Here is a 22051-nt window from a genome sequence, read left to right as displayed (position 1 = left end):
TCGTATGATGAGCCATGAGAGAAAAATGTAATTAATCAAATTACGTGAACACTGTGTGTGAACTACTGAAGGAAAGACTAAGTTTTACTCCAAGTGTAAGAACAAAGACTGAGTAGATGAGACATGGAGTGAGATTTCCAGCTTCACATAAGGCAACTCTTCCCATGACTTTCTGTTACCACGTCTTCTCTCATCAAGGCGGCCAAGGAGTTGTTTGAGCAGAGTACATCTCACAAGTCCCCGTCAGCCCTGTCACCTGATGGTTCTATGATCCCGGATGAACAATAAATGTAGAAGAAGGAGCAGCCCTGAGGTACTTCTTCCCTGTACAGTGTGGCAGGATCACCAAGACCAGCCAGTATTCACTTATGTACTTGGCGTGCTCTCGTGCTTTCTCTCCTCCCATCGAGCCTCCAAGGGCAGCGCTGTTACTGAACCCGTGCTCCTGGCGAGGCATGAAGGCCCACGAAGTTAAACACTCACCCGGCACAGAAGCCAAGACTGGATCCCAAGCAGGATCCCTGCTCCTAGGCACAGCACCGGATGCTCTCAGAGTGTGGCTCAAAGAGCCATGGGGACCCCATTCAGGCGGTCCAGGAGGCCACGAATGTTCTCACAATAATACCAATGCTCTCCGCCTTTTGGCCACAGTGCACCGTGCCCGTGGATTCGTGGTGGGTGATGACACCATCACTGCCCGCCAATGGAATGTGCGCTGGGGTGCTCTCGTGTGTTCCAAGTTGTTTCAGGCTTTATGGTTTCTGTGATAAATGTTGACAGACATAATCCACATATACAAAAGGTCTTTGGGTCCTCAGTCACTGAGGAGTGTACGTGGGTGTTGAGACCACAAAGTTTGTGAAGGGCTGAGCTGTCCAATGCTCTGGTGTGTGTGTATGTGTGCGGGGGGAGATACACCTAAAGAACAAACTTGAAAACAAGAAGGAAACAATAAACAAAGAAACAAGCCTAAAAGCAAGGGGAGATGAGCAAACCTATCCGGGACCCCACTCGGGCTGAGCTGTGCTTGTCTGTCTGCTTTCCCGTTTCCTCTTCATTCTGCTGGCAGCTGAATTTAAACAAGATTTGCAGCCCGCCTGCATGACATTAGCCTGGCCTGCCACCAAACTAATGAAAACAATTAGTCAGCGTGCTTCACTTAAAACTCTTCAGATTGGTAATAACACTTAAGAAGAAACCATTGGCGATGTCATATGAAGTTGTATTTAAATTTAAGAGAAAGACGTTTCATTTAGAACTTGCTAAATGAAGACATGCTGGGAGGGAGGGCCGTTAACTGGGGAGCCAGCTGCCTTTCTCGCTGCTGCAGCGAAGAGCAGCTGAATGGGGCTGCAGGGAAACGGAAGGCAGCAAAACACGGTGGGTCAAAGAGGAGGCTGCCCAGCTGCCTGGTGACAAGCCCGTGGAGGGCACAGCCGGGAGAGGCAGGATCAGTGGGACATTGAGAGCGGAAGGCTCATGGAAGCCAAAGACCACACATGCACACCACCCCACGGAGCTGAGTTCCCACTGGGATAATGGGATTGGTGGTGGTTCTATGTCCGCGGCCCCACCAGTAAGTCCCATAACCGGACCTGAATGACGAGTCCAGCTGGCGACAGCATGCCATCACGCAGGCAAAGCGGAGCACACTCACCTGTGAGATCCCAATGACACAATACCGAGCGCCCCTGAGTCGCCATACCTGTCCTCCAGCAATGGCGATCCCGCGAGTTTGGCCACCGTAGGAAAGATGTCCATGTTGCTTGTCGGCTCGTCTATCACTAGTCCAGCCTGGATCACTCCCGGCCACCGAAGAATACCCGGGATCCGGATACCTCCTTCCCAGTTGTTTGCTTTCCCCCCTAAAAGGCCCAGAAAAGAGGCAACAGGGAGATGTCTTTTCAAAGCTTGGTTCAAGGCTCATTTCAACATACTCATTAATAGTCAACATGGGGCGGGGGATTTGGAAGAACCACGTGTTCTAATGACACGGATTCAATGAAAATTTTGTAAGCAATATTGCATACATTGTTGTGAAAAAAAATTATGACATGGTCACTACTATGCAGGACACACGCCAGCACTGCCTGGTGGTCATGGTCCATGGCTATGACCAGGGATACTCATTTCTCAGATCAATGAGTATGGAGTCACAAAGCTGAAATTCCATTTCCATTTCTCTCCAGCTGTAGTAGGCAAAGCAATGGCACCCCAAAACATCCATGTCTGACTCCTCAAAATCTGGGGCTATAGTACCTAATGTGGCAGACAGGGATTATCTAAGTTGCTCCAATGTGATCACAAGCATCCTCGTGAAGGAAGGAGGGAAGCAGGAGGCTCAGAATCCAGGCAGACAGAGGCTGGCTGATGCTACGCTGCTGGCCCTGACGATGGAGGAAGTTGCCCCACGGCTGCCTCTGAATGTTGGAAAAGGCACGGAAACACATTCTCCCCAGGAGCCTTCGCAAAGGAATACAGCCATGCCTGCCTTGACTTTAGTGCCCAGTTTGGATACCTGCCCTCCGGAAGTGTGAGATGTTCAATCTGTATTGTTCTGAGCAACCGGATTTGTGATAATTTGTTAGAAAAGGAAAACACCAGCTCTGTGGCTCAGTTATCTGAGCCTCGCACCCCCAACACATCCAGTTGAATATTAATGTGGAGTTATTCCAAGGGCCTGGGACAGAAGAGAACCAAAAATGGCTATGGCATATTTTCATCAATGTGAGACTTTACTAGCAGGACAGCTCTTACTGTTTAGTTGAAGAAATGAGCTTTGTCCACATGAGCTGACGTGACCATAACCAGGTAGAGCACGACAGGGGTGTGGGGAGTGGATGGTGTGTAAGGTAAGCTCCACTGCAAGTGGCTCTGCAGAGAAGATGCCGGCCAAGGTCTGCAACTAGTGTGTCTGGAGGGACACAGGCAGCGGCAATGCCAGCACGGGGCTCAGAGGAGTCAGGGCCGGATTCCCCAAGCCATGCAGGTCGCACGCGGAAAGATGCAAAACCAGATGCGTGGTTTCCCCTAAAGTAGCTCCCACAGCGTTAAAATGAGCTGGGCACAGCTCAGTACCACAGGAACAATAACCACTGGATGTCACAGGCAGGAAAGAAGGGAGGATGGATGTTCAGCTGCTTGAAAATACCTTTCCAGGGATCCCGGGTGGCTCAGCAGTTTAGCGCCTGCCTTTGGCCCAGGGTGTGATCCTGGGGTCCTGGGATCGAGTCCCACATCAGGCTCCCTCCATGTGCATGGAGCCTGCTTATCCCTCTGCCTATGTCTCTGCCTCTCTCTGTGTCTCTCATGAATAAATAAATAAAATTTTTTTAAAAAATACCTTTTCAAACTTTAGAAGAAAAATTACAGAGTTGAAGAACTGAAAGAGAGCCCTGATGCAAATGGCAGGTACAGAATGCATGCAAACGATGCCTGCTTAACAAAGGATGCAAATGCTTGTTTAAACTTTAAAAATGGATTGAGGGAGACAGAGGTTTAAGGGATCTTGCGGCAAAGCTTCACTTGGTCCTGCTGGTTTTTGATGGCGGCACACTGAATTCTGACCAAAATGGGAGCTGATGACTATAGACTGAACACCTCTCATAAGCAAGGTCTTTAAGCTTCAGGCAGTGAATATTTTGTGCGCACAGACACCAGGGAAAATCCACAAATAAATTAATATCATAGTTGGCGGTTTCTATAACGGCCTCCATGAGAAGTTAGAAGTATCAGGGTACATCTTTTCAACATGATCTTAAGGTAATTATGTGACAAATACTGCTACCCTTGCATCACAGATACCACATCAAAGAATAGGGAAGTTCAAATCATCTGCCATAATTTATTCCAGCTGTCGATAGCTGAGTGAGCTACAGGGGGAATCTCAACATGTGAATTAGTCTGATTACCCTCCTGTGAGATCAATCACAGAACTTTCACCTGCTTATTCGAATCAGGCTCACGGCATTTCACCTGCTTAGCCTTCTACTCGATGAAACTTAGAATATGCACCTGTTTACCTTTCCACCAGAACCAGATAATGGGATTTTCACCCGCTTATCCAAACTCATAGAATTTAAACTTGCTTATCCATCTGCTAGATCAAGCTCATACACTTTTCCTCTCTGTGTCCTTGTACTAGATCAAACTCACAGAATTTAAACTTGCTTATCCATCTACGAGATCAAGCTCAAAGGCTTCCAGCTGTTTATTCTTCGAGATCAATCTCACAGATGATGCACATGCGAATCCTTCTACTAGATGAACCTCATACAATTTTCACTTGCTTATCCTTCCATTAGATGAACCTCAGAGTATTTTCACCTGCTTATCCTACTGCATTAAACTCAAAGATTTTTCATCTGTTTATCCTTCTGTAAGATTTAGCTCACAGGATATGCACATGCTCTCCTTTTACATGAACCTCATAAAATTTTCACCTGTTATTCCATTAGATCAAGCTCATGGGATGTTTAAAAAAATCTATTCTTCTACTTGATCAAACTCCTAGACTTCAATCTTATTCTTCTTCGAGTTCAAACTCATAGACTGTGCACCTGCTATCCTTCTAGATGAACCTCATAGGATTTTCGTTTATCCTTCTATGAGATCAAACTCAGATTTTCATTTGTTTATCCTTCTATGAGATGAAGCTCATAGAATACGCACAGGACTATCCTTCTAGATGAACCTCATATAATTTTCACATTTATCCTTCTATGGAATCAAGCTCATAGAATATGCACATGACTATCCTACTAGATCAAGCTTATAGAGTCTTCATGGTTATCCTTCTAGATAAAAATTCAGGGTATTTGTATGTTTACCCTTCTACTAGATCAGTCTCCTATAATTTCACTCTAAACTTAAGAACAACAAAGTAGGGGCATCTGGGTGGCCCAGTTGGCTAAGCATCTGCCTTTGGCTCAGGTCATGATCCCAGGGTCCCCATGTTGGGCTCCCTGCTCAGTGGGGAGTCCGCTCCTCCCTCTCCTCCCCACTTTGGCTCTCTGTCACTATCTCTGTCTCCGTCTCTCTCAGAAATGAATAAATACATATTTTTATAAGTTTGCTATGTAACAAAACATCTTATTTAATTAACGGGTGGTGTATGTATTTATTGTGCCACTGGTTAACATAAAATAAATCAGAAGGTAGATCAAAATACCACAAAAGAATCCTTTAAAAATGTATCTTCTACATGCAATGTGGCACTGCAGATTGGATCTTGAAATGAAAAAGTGCGTTAGTGGAAAATGTATATAGTTCAGTTACCAGTGGTGCACCGAGGTTAATTTCTTGACAAATAACTGGTTATGCAGAAAGTTAACACCAGAGGAGGCCGGGTGCAGGGAAAGCAATAACTATCTTTAATACCTTTGTAGGGATCCCTGGGTGGCGCAGCGGTTTGGCGCCTGCCTTTGGCCCAGGGCGCGATCCTGGAGACCCAGGATCGAATCCCACGTCAGGCTCCCGGTGCATGGAGCCTGCTTCTCCCTCTGCCTGTGTCTCTGCCTCTCTCTCGCTCTCTGTGTGACTATCATAAATAAATAAAAATTAAAAAAAATAATACCTTTGTAATACTGTCTACGCTGATTCCAAAGTAAAAATTCTACTAAATACACACATGTAGATAAGTATATGTGTGTTCCCCCAGTTGACTAAGTACTTGGCATTGTCTAGATCACATCAGAGAAGACAATATGAATTACTGTACATGGTTTTATATGTACTGTTTTTAAAGTTTTTAAAAAATATTTATTTATTTGAGAGAGAGAAAATGTGCAAGTGGTGAGGATGAGTGGAGGGTGAGGGAGAAGCAGACTCCCCAGTGAGTAGAGAGCCTGATACGGGACTCAATTCCAGGACTCAGAGATCATGACCTGAGCCGAAGGCTGACGCTTAGCCAGCTGAGCCACCCAAGCGCCCTATAGGTACTGTTTCTGATGGGTAAATTTAATTGATCACGTACTATGTGATGTGGACGATGATATGCATTTCATCACTAAATCCTTACGTCTCACGAGGGTACTACTATGACTCCCCATCTACAGAAGCCAAATCTGATGGCCTATAATATGCATTTCATCTCATTGAACCTTTACACCTACCCACAGGGGTGGTACCATCGCTGTTCAGTTGACAGATGTGGGCTCTCTATAGCTACACCTGAAGGGGCTGAGCTAAGTTACACATGGAAGGTCACTGATCTAGTGTGACCTAGTGTGATCTAGTGTCACTGATCTAGCGAGCTAGAGCGCAGATACAAATGCAGCTCTGTGCAACACCAAAGCCGGTGAATGTGCACAATTCCTCAGTACCACTTCATCTCTGGTGCAGGAGAGAGCTGGAGCTGGCTTGCCTGTAAACTGCTGGAAGAAGACCACAGGTGGGCTGGATTTAGTAACTCAGACAAATCCAAACCATGGGATTAGAAGAACTATGACAGTGGACATGTTCCTTTATCTCCCTAGGACTTAACAGATGTATCTTTTTCAAGGAAAAAGGCAAGTCCAAAATCTACTGGGGCTCACCTGGCTGAAAGTCCACATGTGAGTGGGACTGAGAAGTCCCAACCTTTCCATGTCTTGGCTAGAGTTTCCAGGCCTTGGAAAAGCACTACAGTGAACATAGGGCATACATGTCTCTTCAAGATTCTGACTTCATTTCCTATGGATATGCACCCAGAAGTGCGGTTGCTGGATCACAGGGTAGTTATGTTCTTATTCTCATTCCTTCCCCATGAACCTTCTGCAAGGTAGGTGCCCTACATCACGGCGAGGACATCTCTGGCAAGACGACACCACAAGCAAGCGATAACACCAGGTGGAGCTCCAGAATCTGGGCTACTGACCACTAGGTTTTCCCGATTCTCAGAATCCCAGAGGGAACACAGAAAGTCCAGGCGTCCAACGACAGCTCAGAGGACCCCACCGTTCCCTCTGACTGGGAATCAACAGCACAGTGTGGGTATCTGGGAACACCGGCCCTGACTCAACAGCATCTTGATTTGGGACACAAAGGAGAAGGAAGTGCAGAAAAGTTGGAGGTGGCTTCCAGGAGAAAAAACAAACATATGGTAAGAAACCTGCTTCTTTCCCCCTGAAAATATATGAGTAGAGAACAAAACACAAGGTCTCGGTTTAAAATTTGGTCAAGTAATTGTCAAAGTCACATGTTTAACGTCTAAGATGGTGCTTTGCCACGATGAGAAGTCAAAGACGAACGACGGCAGAGTTCGTCTAGGAGAGTGCAGAGAAAATTCGATCGTTTACTACGAGACTCTTGTCAGGAACAGCTGCTTCCAAGCCAGGATTCTAACTTTACCCCCTCGAATGCAGCCACCTGGCAGGTCAAGTCACTTTCAGTGGCAAGAGCTCATGCCAGCGTTTCTTATGCGCGATCCGGACACAGAGTTTTATGAAATACTCTCTTCACCATGTGTCTCCCCTTGGGCGTCTCCATGCCCACAAAACACGGGCTCCCCCGATCCGCGCAGACCACGGTGGTGCGTGCGAGCAGTGCAATTTGCACTCAGTACTTTCTTGTCCAACACTATATTTTGCGCTTTTCTTGATTTATTCATTCACGGCACTAAACCCTACAAATTACAGATGGGAGATATGACGGAAGGATGTGGGTTCTATTAGCCTAATGTGGGGCCAAAATAAAGAGCACCAGTCTGCTGATGTCAGGGCTCCAAAGAGGGGCAAAGCATAGGAAAACACTCTTAAAATGAACTGACACAGCTCGAGGAGTCTAGTGTAAGTCCTTAAGGACGACCTCAAACCACTAACCCCTCTGCAAAGGGGTTGGCGGACAACTTCTCTCAAGTGCCATGTCGGGAACAGCTTAGTTTGGAGGTTGCTCTCCCAACACTCATCTCCGCTGTCCTGTGGTCAGACATCAAAGGATGAGTGCCGCTGTGTTTCAATAAAACTTTATTTGTAAAATCAGGCATCGGGCTCCACTTGTGGAGTCCTCAAGCCACAGTTCGCCAAGCCCTGCCCTGAGTTACCGAATTTAGATTGTGCAGTCCAGTGAGCGCAGCAACCAAATGTTATTCCACGATACTCACTCCTACACCGTTGAGGGGAAATGTCGACGAGGCTTCTACTAACAACATATTTTTTTCACTCAACTCAACACCTTCATATAATCTCTTGCGAGATGAAGAATTGAAATACGCGTCTTGGCCAAGAACATACAGCAAACTGCGTCCTGGGTCTGATCCACTTCTATAACATCACACCTTCGTAGAGCCAAGTCTCACTTAAGTGTCCTCAGGAAACAGCTCATCCCCTCTTGCCTTCTAGAGAGTTCCGTGTCTGGATGTCTGCTTTGCCAGGGTTTTCCCGCATCGCCAAATGGCTTTACACATCCTTGAAAGCCTGGACAACATGATGTTCCTCCCTATTTAATGAAGCCTCCTGCCACCACCACCGCAGGCGATGTTTTCCTACTGTCCATTTCCTTGGTATGTTTCCAGTCCCTTGTTTATGGGATGCCTGACAATCAATTCTGTGCACATCGTATCATCCCAGCAGGACCACTGGTGCTTGAAACAAACTCTAATTCACTGCTTAATCAACTGACGGCCACAGCATAATCCTGTCCAAATTACAGTGGCCAATATATTTCTTGAATGAATGAAATTATGGATTTTAAAAAATTTATTTGAGATAGAGAAAGCATGAAGAGAGGGGTGGGGCTGAGGGAGAGGGAGAAGCAGATTCCCTGCCAAGTGGGGAGTCTGACGCAGGACCCGATTGCAGTTACCCTGGGACCATGACCCAAGCCGAGGGCGGATGCTTAACCCACAGAGCCACCCAGACTCCCCGAATAATGGATTAACCAATGAACAGTATGGGTGGGGAAAATAAAATACTATCCTGTAGATGAGCGTGCTCAGAAATTCGTATTTCCAACCTTCTTTTTGTCTTTTGACTTTGCTAGGACTTTTCATCTCCCTTGTCAACTGCATTCCTGAAGTTGTGTCCTCCAGAGTCTTACCAAACTCAGAGGAGACCCTCACCTTGCATGTCATCCAGGACAATGAGCTCATCACCGTGAAATACCTCAACTCTCCGCAGGCCCAGAGCTCAGGATGTGCACCACCACCACATCCTTCCCACTGTTCTCCCACTTTTCCGCCACGCAACCTCAGCCTCCCTCTGCACGGACCACACTACACCGCATCACTACCACTGGCTCTGACTCAAAAGTGGGTAAATCAAACACCTGTCATTCAATCACGAACCTTGCCCCCTGATACAGCTTTTGCAACCTTGTGTCCACACTGCGGTATTTAACGTTGTGGCATCACGGCCATAGATTCTGCCAAATGAAAGCAGAGCAATGAAATCCTTCCGTCTCGGCAGTGAGGCTTTGCTCGTTCTGCAGCTCTCTTCTCTGCTCAGGTGGGTCATCTCAATCATTCCGAATGGCACTGCAGTGTCCCGGGTGCTTAGTAATCTTACCCCATCTATGTGCTCCTGACTGGTTGACTCAGATGACGGACACACTATTGTCCATCACACTCTTGCCCACCTACTGGACCTGTGCAAACTCTGATGTGAGTTGACATCTCCCCAGGAAGACACCAGTCCTCAATGAGAAATGTATCTGTTTTCCATAAATCTTGATCTTCTCAGCAATTTGACCTTCTCACCCATGCCTTGATGCTAAGTTCTCCACGTAAGTTTACCCCATGTAAGATCATCACATCACATATGCTCCAACCTCTCCCATGACGAGGCCCTGCTTACTACAGCCTGCCTCCCTGCACAAATTTCTCAAAAGAACATGATACAGTTTCCTCCTTTCCCACCCTTCCGTCCATCTGGCCTCTACCCCTTGCCTCTCCACCAAAAACACACCTGTGAGCATCATGTGGGTGATAAATGCAATAGACTGTGTGTGCTCATCTTATTGGGCTTTTTAGCAGCACTCATGTCAGCTGACCATGCCCTTCCTGAATCTTTTCTTTTTCTGGTGTTTTCCTTATTTCACAGATCTCTCTGTCAACGTTGTCTTTATGATATCATCACTGTCCATCTCAAGTTCCTCGGAGCTTGGTCCTTGATCCTCTTCTCTTCCTACACCAAACGATCTCCTACACCTCTCCACAGCCCAACAAAACACAGCTCTCTGCCCATGAATCTAAATTCATAAAGACAATCTGTATCTATCTACACAACCATGCAAGCCAAAAGCACAAGACACATCTTGAATGTCTTCTCTTTTCTCTAACCCAATATCCAATCGGCAGCCAACACCACTGGATTTACCGACGTAGTCATGTTCTCCCATTCCTGTCTCCATGTACTCAAACTATATAACCTTCAAATCCAAGCTCAAGTATTTTTCTTCCAGTTGTGGATTCAGTCAGAAAATATGAGGCAGTGTTGTAGATCCTGTGGATAGAGAGTAAAACCACACCTGCGCCATCACAGATCTTGTGCTCTCATGGATGACAGTAATACCTTGCATGTACTAGGTGCACTTGCAAACACTCTGCATATGCACTGAGTTGTAATCCTTGCAACATTTCTTCATGATATTCTTCTAATAACAATCATATTATTCCAGCTCTAAACATGAGGGAGCGGGTATGCAGTCTTGTTTGCATGCCTCTACCCTTTTCTTATACTGCATTTGGGCGATATTCACATGCAATTTTAAGCACTACCCGAACGGCAATGGTTATTTTTAACACATCCCTATCGCACAAGTTAACTTGGATGCGGGATACCTCATCAGCCTCAGCACCTGAAATTCCTTGTTTACTCTTTCGTCTCCAGCAACACCGAGCTGCTTCTGTGCTCACTGTAAGCATCTCACTCCCACCTAAAATGAATTGCTCACTTTTCCTCTCCTCGCCAAGACTTACAAACATCAGCCTGCAAAAGGTCATCTGCCCCTGGGAGGCTCTCCCAAGTCCAGGTTGGGCTGACGACTTGTCACCGTCCATTCCTGAGCGTTCCCTTAGCAGTTCGTTATTCAGAAATTCTCTCTGTAGATCCGCACGTCAACATCAGAATATGAGCTACAAGAGGTCAGAGACCCTAAACCTTGGCCTTTATGCCCTAGAAGCCAGCCCCATGTCTGGTATAATGTATGGAGTCAATACATGAGTGCTTATTGTCGGACATAACTGAATGAGGGCACTCATAAATGAAGATACCACGCGATCTTCTTTCAAAGGCGAAAAGGCCACAGATGCCTCCTGGCACACTAAATCCCATACCAGCAAGGCCGGGCACCTGTGCCTACTCTGGGGAAGCTGAAGAAAACACCTGTCAAAATCTGAAGACAGAACCTGAACGTTAGACAACCACCTTCTAATAAACCAGCAGACCCTCTCGCTGTTTATTTTTTCTCCCTCCTGCAACAAACGCATCAACTGCTCTCTGAAAGTTGTGTTACTGCACGAGGAAAAGACACGCCAACTCCAGCAAATCTAGGAAGCAACTCATAAGAGGTACAGACAAAAGGCAAATTGGTTGTTTTTGTAATTTGCACTTAAAGGAGAAACGCCACGAGTGGCAGTGCCTCGCACGCAGGTGTCAGGGAATTTTGAAAGTGTTTTTCTGCACATGGGGAAAGTCTACATTCTTGAACAGCTCGGGAAAAATATGCTTCTGCAGACACCGTCGATAGAGTTAATTTATCCATTCCATTGATATTTATGACTTGCCTTTAGTCAGAGTGAAAGGGAGATAGGGGGAGAGTCTCCTTCAGGGTGACCTTGGTTGGAGAGAGGAATGGAAATGAAGCCAGAGAGAATCTAACTGATCTCTTCCCAACACTACAGAGACTCTTCTGCTCTGAGAAAGAAGCAGAAAGCTCTAAGCTTAACTATAAGAAAATATCCGGGAAGTTATTCTGGTCCCAGCTCAAGAAGGGTATTTTTGTGGGGCGAGGGGAGTGGAAGATGCTTGGGTGTGGTACTGAGAGCAGAAGGAAGAGAAATCTGGGACATGGCTATTGACTGAGCAAGTGTCTATGGAACATCTATGGTGTGGTTATCGTAGGAAAGAGAGAGGTGACAAAGACACCCCACATCCCTGCTCCCCCAGGATTTACACTATAAGAAGGGAGACAGATCATGAGCACACAGATTAATAATCAGACAACAGACCAGATGCACAAGAAATGATAATAAGGTGCTGTGCTGAGTATCTGGTGGCAGGGACAAGAAGTTTTGAATTGAGTGGTCCAGGGAGATCCTACAGACACAGCATGTGAAGGAAGGCTCAAATGTAAGCAAACACCAGGGGATGAGCTTCTTACCAGAAGGAACTGCCCAATGGAAAGGCCCTACGGTGGAAATAGGATTAAAGTGTCTCGGGAACCCCAAAACAAACCAGAAAGGCATGGGGAATATAGAGCACTTCTAGGTCATGGTGGGACCATGTACCACCAAGGTGCAGGCTTCATATTTTATTCTCAGTGGATGGGAATATAGCAGAGTGTTTTAAGAAAGGAAGAAAAGCCTTGTGAAGACAGAGGAGGCAGAGATTGGGGTGATGCGTTCGTAGGATAAAGAAAGCCAAGGATTGCTAACGACCCCCAGGAGGCAAGGAAAGATCCTCCGGGAAGACCTTCAGAAGGAGCACGGTCCTGCTGACCCCTTGGTTTAGGACTTCTGCTCTCCGGAAGTGAGAGAGGGAATAGCCCTCTGTTGTTTGTAAGGCGTGCATCTTGTGGCAGCTCTGGGAATCTCAATACAGTACAGTGAGCGTGCGATTATTAAGCTCATCCAGGTGCCTGGGCGGAGAACGGCTTGACAATAAAGAAGGATCACCTGGAAGACCACCTGGAAACCCACTGGGGAGATGACTTGGAGGTGATGCTGGCCTAGAGGAGGCTGTAATGGCTGGAGATGAGACAAGTGGGTCAATGTCAGGTATGCTCAGAAGGAAAAGTTGATAGGACATGCTGTTGGAATAGAAGATCCAGGGCAGGTCAAAGAAAGAGGCTTTGGGGGCTCAAAGAACTCAGCTTTGGGGGTTCAATCCCTGAGTGAAGACTGGTGCACATCAATGAGATCGGTTAGTCCGTGAGACATGTGGTCTTGGGGAAAATGATCTCTACCGTGGATCGTTCATCAGGATAGATCTACCTACATATCTCGCATCATGCGGGCAGCTGGATGGAGGAGTCTGGGGTTCGCAGCCAGGGTCGAGGCTGGCTGTGCATGTTACCAGCACTCAAATGCTGCCTGAGGTTGTGGGATTGGATGCGATCATGTAGGGTGTATGTATAGGTAAAGAACGGGGTGCAGGACAGAGCCCCAGAGGTCCCCACCTTTGAGAGGCAGGTCAAAGAAGGAAAAAGAGCCAGAACTGGCAGGTTGAGAAGAAGCTTCCATGAGTTTGCTTACACCTATCTCTGCAAGAAGCACCCCAAGGGCTTCAAACCTTGACTTAGACATCAGCTGAGGTTGAGCGGGGCCAGTTGCAGCTTCCACACGAGAATCGCAATTTGTAGGACTATTGCTCTGAGCTCCGGTTAAACTGCCTTGATCCGGGTAGGGGTAGAATGAAGACGGCCTTTTCAGGACTCCTCCTCCTGTCTCATGTGAGCAGACCCGACACCTGCCCAGGGTCCAGTCACAGAGGCTGAGAGCCACAGTCTGTGCTTCCTGGAGACAGCTGAGGATCGCACGGAGACCCTAAACCCTCTGTTCCCCTAAAGCACTGATGCCTAATCCCCACTCTCAAATTAGCAACGTGCACAGTTTCAATATTTTGAAATTTTGAACAGCCCTGGTGAAATTTTTACACTTAACAGCTATAAGCGGTCTCAGGCCAATGTAAACATTATGGTATTTTGTTGTTCATTTATTTATCTTGCTCTTGGTGAAAATCCTAATACCTCAGTATGGGAACACTGTCAGGTTAACTAAACACGCTCGTGGAGCCCATGCTTCTTGAATTTTTATGTGTGAACACGGATTATTTCTTGGTAGACTAGTTGTATTAGGCTGACATGTGGTCAGTGGAATGAAAATTGATTTAGGAGGTTCTCAGAAGTAAATATTTCAGGAGCCGTGAAGATGAAGACACTGCCAAGATTGCGACAAATTCACTAGAGTCATATTCAAAGTCCACGCCGGACCCTACTTCTATCTCTCCATTTCCTTTTATGCAACAGCCTTTTGACCGGCACAGTTTACCCACCTCTAGATCTAAACAAGAAATTCATGCTGCAAACACATTTCTTTTTTTTAAAAAAAATGAGAGACGGTATTAATGGTGTCACTATTCCCTCACCCCGGTAATCTTAAATCCTTGTTTTTTTTCAAATGAACACTACCGCAGGGATCTTCTGTCCCTGTGATTAAAAGGAAGATCGTGTGGAGTCCCGGATAAGGGTGATTTAACTGTAGCCATTCTATCAAATTCACCCGCAGATTTCATTAGGGAAGCAGATTTGACTGGGTGACACGGCACAAGCACCAGCTTAGACGTGACACATCTATTCGAGAGGTTTTGATGGAGAGTAAAAATCATTAACTGCCCAGAAAAAGATGCTCTTTTTGATCAGGGAGTTTAAACAGCGTGATTCCTCTATGTGCCAGTGTGCTGGGAGTCTGCAGCTTTACAAAACGAGATGTGACATTGAGAAGAGTCTTGGGTCATTTCCTGCCGCTAGAAGGAAACCACATCTTTCTTTAGGGGCAGCGCATTTTAACGATGCTGCACCGTGAGCCTGATTTCAACTAAATCTGACAAAGGGATAATGCTCTGCAACAGAGTAGCGGCCGAGATATTAATACAGTGTCACACACTGGTGGTATTCCTAGCACTCAAGCAAAATAGTGAAACATCGCTAACACATCCAATATGTTTCTTTTAAAAAAGAAAATCACACAGTAGCTCCTGACATGCCGCTGGGACTGTAGGATGACCTCGGTTTGCGACCATCGTTTGGGACCCTTGACACGCTCTTTCTGACCCACACCGCTGATATCTTCGAGAGTCCACTGTCGAGGCAAAATGCTAACAGCACCTCCTCCTCTTGCTCATAAGGCACCCCGAGATCCCTCAGCAGGCGGTCATCTGGTCATCTCCCCGAACGAGGCCCCGCAGCACTCATAGGTGTGACTTTCTTAAATAACGTATCGCTTTGTAACCGCTTCCGTTACTGTGATTTACGAACGTGTCTGGTCGGCAGCTGCTGACCTACTTGGGGACGTCACAGGCCTTCAGCAGAAGAATAAATGAAAAGATGACCGCGTGCATGCAATGCAACCTGTAACTCCGTCTTTACAGACGTTGTCATCTCTACAATAAAATAAAAACAGCTCTCTCCGCACAGGCCATAACCTCCCTGAAATACAGCGGATACAACTAATCTGACTATATGGGACTGCAAGTTTTCTCCCTAGGATAAAATAAGGCTGTAAGCAGAGGGAGGGCTGGCCGACAGGGCGGCTGCCCGGGACGGTTAACCCCGCGCAGGTGACACGCTGGTTCCTTTGCCTGACCCGCGACAAACAGCATTCGTGTGCCCACCCTGCGAGGCAGCACATCCCTGGAGGGTCATCCGGGCCGCCGCGGGCCAGGAACCCTTCTGTCCTAGCTTCTGGGGAGCCAAAAGGGTAAGAAAGGTCCCTGCCCCGAGGTGCCCAGAAGTTACGAGCAGGCAGACATGCGTACGAAGGTGTAAACCGAGGTCCAAGCTATGCCACCCTCGGGATAGAGAACGCGCTGCCCTCTCGGCCCCGCTGCCCTGTGACACGGTGTGACCCATGTGCTGCTTCTCAGTCCCAGCACTAACGTGGGGGAGTGTTGGTAGGGCATAAAGAGCTAGAGGCAGAGCAGGAGAGCAAGCAGGCACTGTGGCTGCCTGCTTCCAGCTGTGCCCACTTTGGAAACATTTCCGGGGCCCCCGGGGCCTCCAGGGGCTCTCCTTGCTGTATGCATCACTATGTCTTGTGCCTATAAATATTAAATTGCGTGGTCTAGGCTTCTGCTCCCACCCATTCACTCACCCACCCACCCACCCACCGGTTGACCTTGAGTTTTATATTTATTGTATATTTATGAAACCATATTTTGTATTTATTTTTGCCTCAGGCCCAGGGCTCGATACACACCCCAATCAATATTTCTAAACCAGTTAACGGATGGAAATATCCCATTTATTATCCTTTCATATCTTTGGAGATAAGGTCGGATTCCCTGCAACCCTGGGAATCTCTGAAACATCCATATCAGAGACTATAAAGGGGCAATAAAGTACTTTATCACCTTATGCTAGGAAAATTTTAGAGTCACCTGCTTTTCTGTGTTTTATGCCTATAGTTGCCTTATGCAGGTGGCTCCCACCAGCTGGGACGCCATGCTTCACGATGATCACCTCCACTCCTCCTGCCCCATGGTGCAAAAACCCACGCCCACCACACATTTAGGTGGGTGGCCTAACCCTTAGCACTGATATGCCCCTTTGGCCCTCTCATCTAAGTCTCTGAAATGGGTCACATTCTATTATGATTAGTTACGTATGTCTTGTATTCACACTGCGTACGTGCTACGAGCAACCAGCGGTCAATCTACTTTTGATCATCTAATATCCTCAATGACTAGGCTGCTTGGTCATGGTGGTGGCTTTGCTGAGGCTGTGTCAGGAATGAAGCATGAGCCAAAAACACTGCTGCACACTGAGGTAGGCGGAATAACAGCCTCCCAAAGATGTGCACATCCTCATCCCCGAGAACCAGTGTCTATGGGACTATGCACACGGGATTAACAGCTCTGAAATGGGCAAATCTGGGTGGGGCAGATAAAATCATAGTAGTCCTTAGGGAGGCATATGTTAGAGTGAGTGGAGGACACAGGGTTACAGAAATAGAGGTCAGAGAGACAGAGGGAGGTCTGGAGAGTTTGCACTGTTGGCTTTAAAGATGCAAGAAGAGGTCATTAGCCAAAGAATGCAGGTGGCCTCCAGAAGCTGGAAAGACAAGGAAACCAATGCTTCCCCATAGCCTGCAGGAGGATGTAGCTGTGGTGTCACCCTGTTTTTAGACCAGTGTGAGACCCTTCTCAGAGTTTAGACCCCCAGAATAATATGTTAACAAACTGTGTTGATTGAAGCAGAAGTCGGTGTTATTTTGTTATAGCAGCAACAAGAAACTAATACATGTGGATTTACTGTTTTAACCAGCTATCCAATGTGAGGTTGCATTTACACTGGGTGAAAATGGCCTTATTCTAATATCTGCACATAGAATACATGCTTTTAATTTCCTCAGGAACCTAACAGAAATGACAACATGGTCATTCCCTGCTCAATGCCTGGGGCACAGTGATGTCTTATATATCAGAAAGTGGCAGGAGGACAACATCAAAACTCAAAGGTCAAGGCCAAGGTGACCAACGGGTGACCTGGGAGGCCAGAGCTTACTAATGTCGGCATTTCCCTGCTTCACAGATTCCTCACCTTTATAGATTCCATTACTTCCTCCATGAATTTCTCCTTTGGTGGTCACCTCTTCTACGTGTGCTCCTTGATCCGAGGTGAAGTAGACAAGGGTGTTATTAGCCAGTTTCAACTCATCTAGGACGTTCAGGATCTGCCCTGAAGGGGAGAAATGTTCAATTTTAATATAGGTCCATATTTACAAAAGAAAGGGTGATCATTTGCTCTCCTCGACTTGTCGTAAGATAGGAAAGAAATGGTCTCGTATGTCACAGCTTTCCCCACACTGATCCCAACAGGGGATGCAATGTAATCAGAAAGCCTAGAAGGTTTAGTCATTGAACCAAGTGTCATCTACAAGCATCCTTTGAAACTCTAGGCATCATGTAGTGATTCTGTACAGAGAGACACGAGAAGGCATTCTGGAAGAATCAGGCCCATAGATCATGAGCCACTTAGAGGAAGGCCCTATGGTCCTGAGGATATAGAGAAGCTTACCGGTTTCTCTTATTCAGTGCAAAACACCAAACCAGCGATGTTATTTAAAAAAAAAAAAAGATTCATGTATTTATTTGAGAGAGAGAGAGAGCGCGCAAGCAGGTGGTGGGGACAGGGAGAGAGAAAATCCCAGCAGACTCCATGCTGAGCAGAGAGCCTGATGCGGCACTCAATCCGAGATCATGACCTGAGCCAAAACCAAGAGTCAGATGCTTAACCACCTGTGCCACCCAGGCGCCCTCGCTCTTCTTATGTGAACATGTCTACCAATATTTTACAATGAATGCCCTCTTTTAATACTTATAGTAGATACTAACAGATATAGTAGAGCTACCTGTTCTGAATAACAATCTTCGTTATTGTTTCCTTTTTCTTGTCCTTATCATATTCTCCATACTCAACACTGTATACCACCCCACATAGCAACATTTTAACATAATCCCAAGTTTTTTTTAAAAAGATTTTTTATTTATTTACTCATGAGAGACACACACAGAGAGAGAGAGACAGAGAGAGAGAGGGGAAGAGACACAGGCAGAGGGAGAAGCAGGCTCCATGCAGGAAGCCTGACATGGGACTCGATCCTGGGTCTCCAGGATCATGCCCTGGACTGAAGAAAGACGTGTTAACAGCTGAGCCACCCAGGCTGCCCCACAATCCCAGTTTCAACAAAGGAGTAAGAGTAACAGGTACCGTCTACTGAGCACTCTGCCTGCAAAGGAGTTTATTACACACTCTCTTATTTAGACCACACGGAACCCCATGAGTAAACAGTGTAGGCTTCGTTTCTCAGCTGGGAGCAACAGTGTAAGAATGGTCACCTGCTCAAACTCCCATATTAGGAAGTTGAAGGCCCAGGAAGTAAGGGTTAAACGTTATTCCAAATGCCATGCGTTTGGTGGACAGACTCAATGAGAATCACAGAGGAGTAAACAAGACATGGGGTGGTGGAACTAGATACATGCACTGAAATATTCCTGAACAAAACTGTACAATAACCGTTTGTCTTCAAATTAGCATGGGAAGAAAGAAAGAGAGGATGGAGGTACAGACCAAACAAGACTGGGCATGAGTTTGTGGCTGGTAATTGCACATCAACGACAAGTGCAATTTTATTGTGCTTTTCTGTCTACTTCGATTTATGCCTGAATTTTCCATTAGAAAAAAAAAAAAATAGAAGTCGGTTGAAGACAGAAGAGGCTGAAATATAGACTGCCTGATTGGGAAGCTGTTGTCAGCTGTCAGATCAGAAGTAAATGACGGTCAATCCAGAAAAAAATACAATTCGTGATCTCCACAGAGACCCATTTACTCGTATGCCGCTGGTTTAATTTCATCAGCTAAGGCGTACAGTTACACTCTGGTTGAGGTGCTAGGGTCTCACTCCGCTTTTCATGTTGGACTGCTAAGAGTTCTCAAGCCTCACCAGTCCTCAACTGACTTGTGCCCGACAAGCTAATAAGAAAGCCTGGGTGCTGCCCCCTGCAGCGCCTGTGGGAGGGAGATTCAAGCTATAGCAGCTTTCCCCTGAATGCTCCACCCCATTCCTGCCTCCTCCCACCATGAAAGGTCAGTCTCCTTTCCTGCTGCCCGCAAGCTATTTTCAGACCAGCCTGGGAGCTACTGTACTCCCCCTCAGAAAGCCTCATTATGTGAGTAATACACATTTTGCAGACTCTTGCTGTAGGTGTGGCATCATTAGTTTGGACATGGGAACCCGATTTGGTGTGGGGTGGGAACCCACCTCATTATTGCAGGATAACCCCAGCAACTGACAATTTACAAGGATGCCAGGTATCCCTTGCACCAGGAACGATATGTGGATATGGGAACATCCTACCAAGCACGTAAGTCACGTCCCAGTTGGGACAGGGCCTCTACTTTGGGGCTGCAACTTCACCAATGTGGTCCAGAAAAGGGGGAGTTGGGCTGCAGACTCAACCCTCCATGGAGGTGGCACAGATGATTTCCGGAGCAAAAGCAAAACCCAAGTCATTTGTTACAAGACATATTTTTGCTATTTGATTGCAAATGCCACCGGCTATGGTATGTTCAATCGTTCTCAGTTTTTTAACTCATATAATAAACATTCCAAGAAGCCACACCATATACATAAATGTCATACTCAGAACCAAGGAAAAAGATGCATGAGGGCCATTTTAGATTTGTCTCCCATGATAAATCATTATCAGGCAGACACTGATTGTGGTGTTACTCGGTACAGCAAAGCAAATCACCTGTGTGCTTGGGGATATTTGGCTCTAACACTAATTTCAGCTGTATCATTTTGAATATGGTAATTAGCTTAATGAGTTGAAATAGGGAGAAGAAATAAGACGATATAACCCGCACTTATACTTTGAAGGAAAAAATGCCCTTTTGACTCATACAAGTTCTAAGTAAAATGATACAGACTAAGCAGTTAGCAGACGATTGAAGGTTTTACTCCCTTGTGTTGTAATTAGTACTTTGCAATAGGGTGTGCAACCGTGCACCTTCACTTCAAATATAATTCACCTTTCATTTATTCAGAAGAAACTTTTTTTTTAATGTGCCATCCACGATGACTTTTGTGGACACAAGATCTGCACGCAAATATCTACGGCAGTTTTATTGATGATTGCCACAACCTTGGAAACAACCAAGGTGTCCCTTCAGGAGGTGATGGGATGAGGTATTAACACACCAGATAATGGAATGTTATCCACACTAATGAGAAACGAGCCATCCAGCCGTGAAAGACATGGGGGGAACTTGATGTTATCAAGTGGGAGAAGCCAATCTGAAAAGGTAGTTCCTATACGATTCCAACCAGATGATGTTCTGGAAAAGGCCGAGCTATGGAAACAGTAAACAGATCAGGGAACAGGCTGGGGCATGGCTGAGCACCCAAGCCCTCAGAGCCTCCTGGAGACCCGTCTTCTTTGTTCAAGTCAGCTGCAGCCCCTGCCTACCGATTCCCCGGCCGGCTCTTTCCATCTCCAGATGAGCCTGCAGGTGCACTTGCTACCCAGACTCCTTCTACTGAGATGCATGTTACGTCTTTCCCCATCTCAGCTTGCCACCCACCCTGGGGATTTCCTCCAAATCCCGGCACTCCAAATGACCATGATAAGATACTCACTTAGTCCCCCTCAATTTTTCTCATTCGTTGCCTAGAGTCATGACTTCATCCTTTTGATCAAACGCTCCCCGTACAGCCAGGCTGGGATTGATACAAGGGAATCTAGCTGAGGCCGTTAGGCATGCACAAACTCTGGAATATTTGGCCAAATCTGTGCAGAAACTGTCAGGTTTCTGATTTCCTTTGAGTTCTTTCCTCCTTGGGAAAAAAAGCACTCTCTATCCCATACAGTTTAGGTCTTATGTCAGAATCTCATTTATAAGGCCTCAAGCCCATTAACTGTTTAAGTTTTCATAAGATTGATCCCAGGAAGGTCTAACCTATTTCTCTCCTAAAAATTCCGAACGGAAATCTCCCGAGAGAACAAATGCTGGTGTATTATTTCTTTTTTTTTTTCTGCGCGGTACATCGCGAGTCAGAGGTCCACAAATATGATTTTTCCGGCAGGTTCTCAAGGTGTAATGATACCAATTCGTCCAGGATGATAGTTTCGAATTACTGACGGTGGGCTGCAGGAGAGCTTATAAATGAAATGTGTTCTTCCCAAAGCCTTCTCACATTGTTCCCTGAATGAAACAAATACAGGAAATAAGCCATTCCAAGAGCACTTTGTTATTTTAACTGTGGACAACAGAGGGGGCTTATCAAAAAGAAGAACTTCAGACTTTTGTCAGCGGAAAGGACACACCTTGGAAATGCAGAAACCTGGCCCCTTCCTTCTCCAGGTGTGAACGTGGCTTCCAGAGGAAGCCTAGATCCAGCAGCGTCCCTTTGTTCCATTTATTCACTGCACAAACGAGTGTGAAACCACTGTTGGGAATCAGGCAGTGATCTTCCACGCAGGACACAGAAAACTTCCCAATGCACACGCCAGATTCCAGGTCTTGCCCCAGAGAGCAGCTCCCATGGAGAACTAAGTGCTCGGGCTCTGTCTCCTGGCTCCAGTAGGAGCCAATTTGGTTCGAATCCTATTTTCCCAGCTTGCTCAGTGGCGTT

The 22051-nt window shown here is 46.4% G+C and overlaps 1 protein-coding gene across 7 annotated transcripts in view; it reads right to left on the bottom strand.

Moving 5' to 3' along the window:
- STS (steroid sulfatase) overlaps nt 1–22051 on the bottom strand; it is a 279363-nt gene that overhangs the window by 148364 nt on the left and 108948 nt on the right. For all 7 annotated transcript variants that reach the window (XM_072743588.1, XM_072743587.1, XM_072743583.1 and 4 more), the window contains 2 exons: nt 17455–17592; nt 1706–1865 (listed from right to left, as the gene is read on the bottom strand). In XM_072743588.1, coding sequence (XP_072599689.1) covers nt 1706–1865; nt 17455–17592 — 298 coding nt within the window. The remainder of the gene's footprint in view (nt 1–1705; nt 1866–17454; nt 17593–22051) is intronic.

The sequence above is a fragment of the Vulpes vulpes genome, chromosome X, assembly GCF_048418805.1.
Source record: "Vulpes vulpes isolate BD-2025 chromosome X, VulVul3, whole genome shotgun sequence".
Taxonomy (NCBI): domain Eukaryota; kingdom Metazoa; phylum Chordata; class Mammalia; order Carnivora; family Canidae; genus Vulpes; species Vulpes vulpes.
The sequence above is the reverse complement of the archived record's forward strand: the minus strand, read 5'-3'. Positions and strand labels throughout refer to the sequence as shown.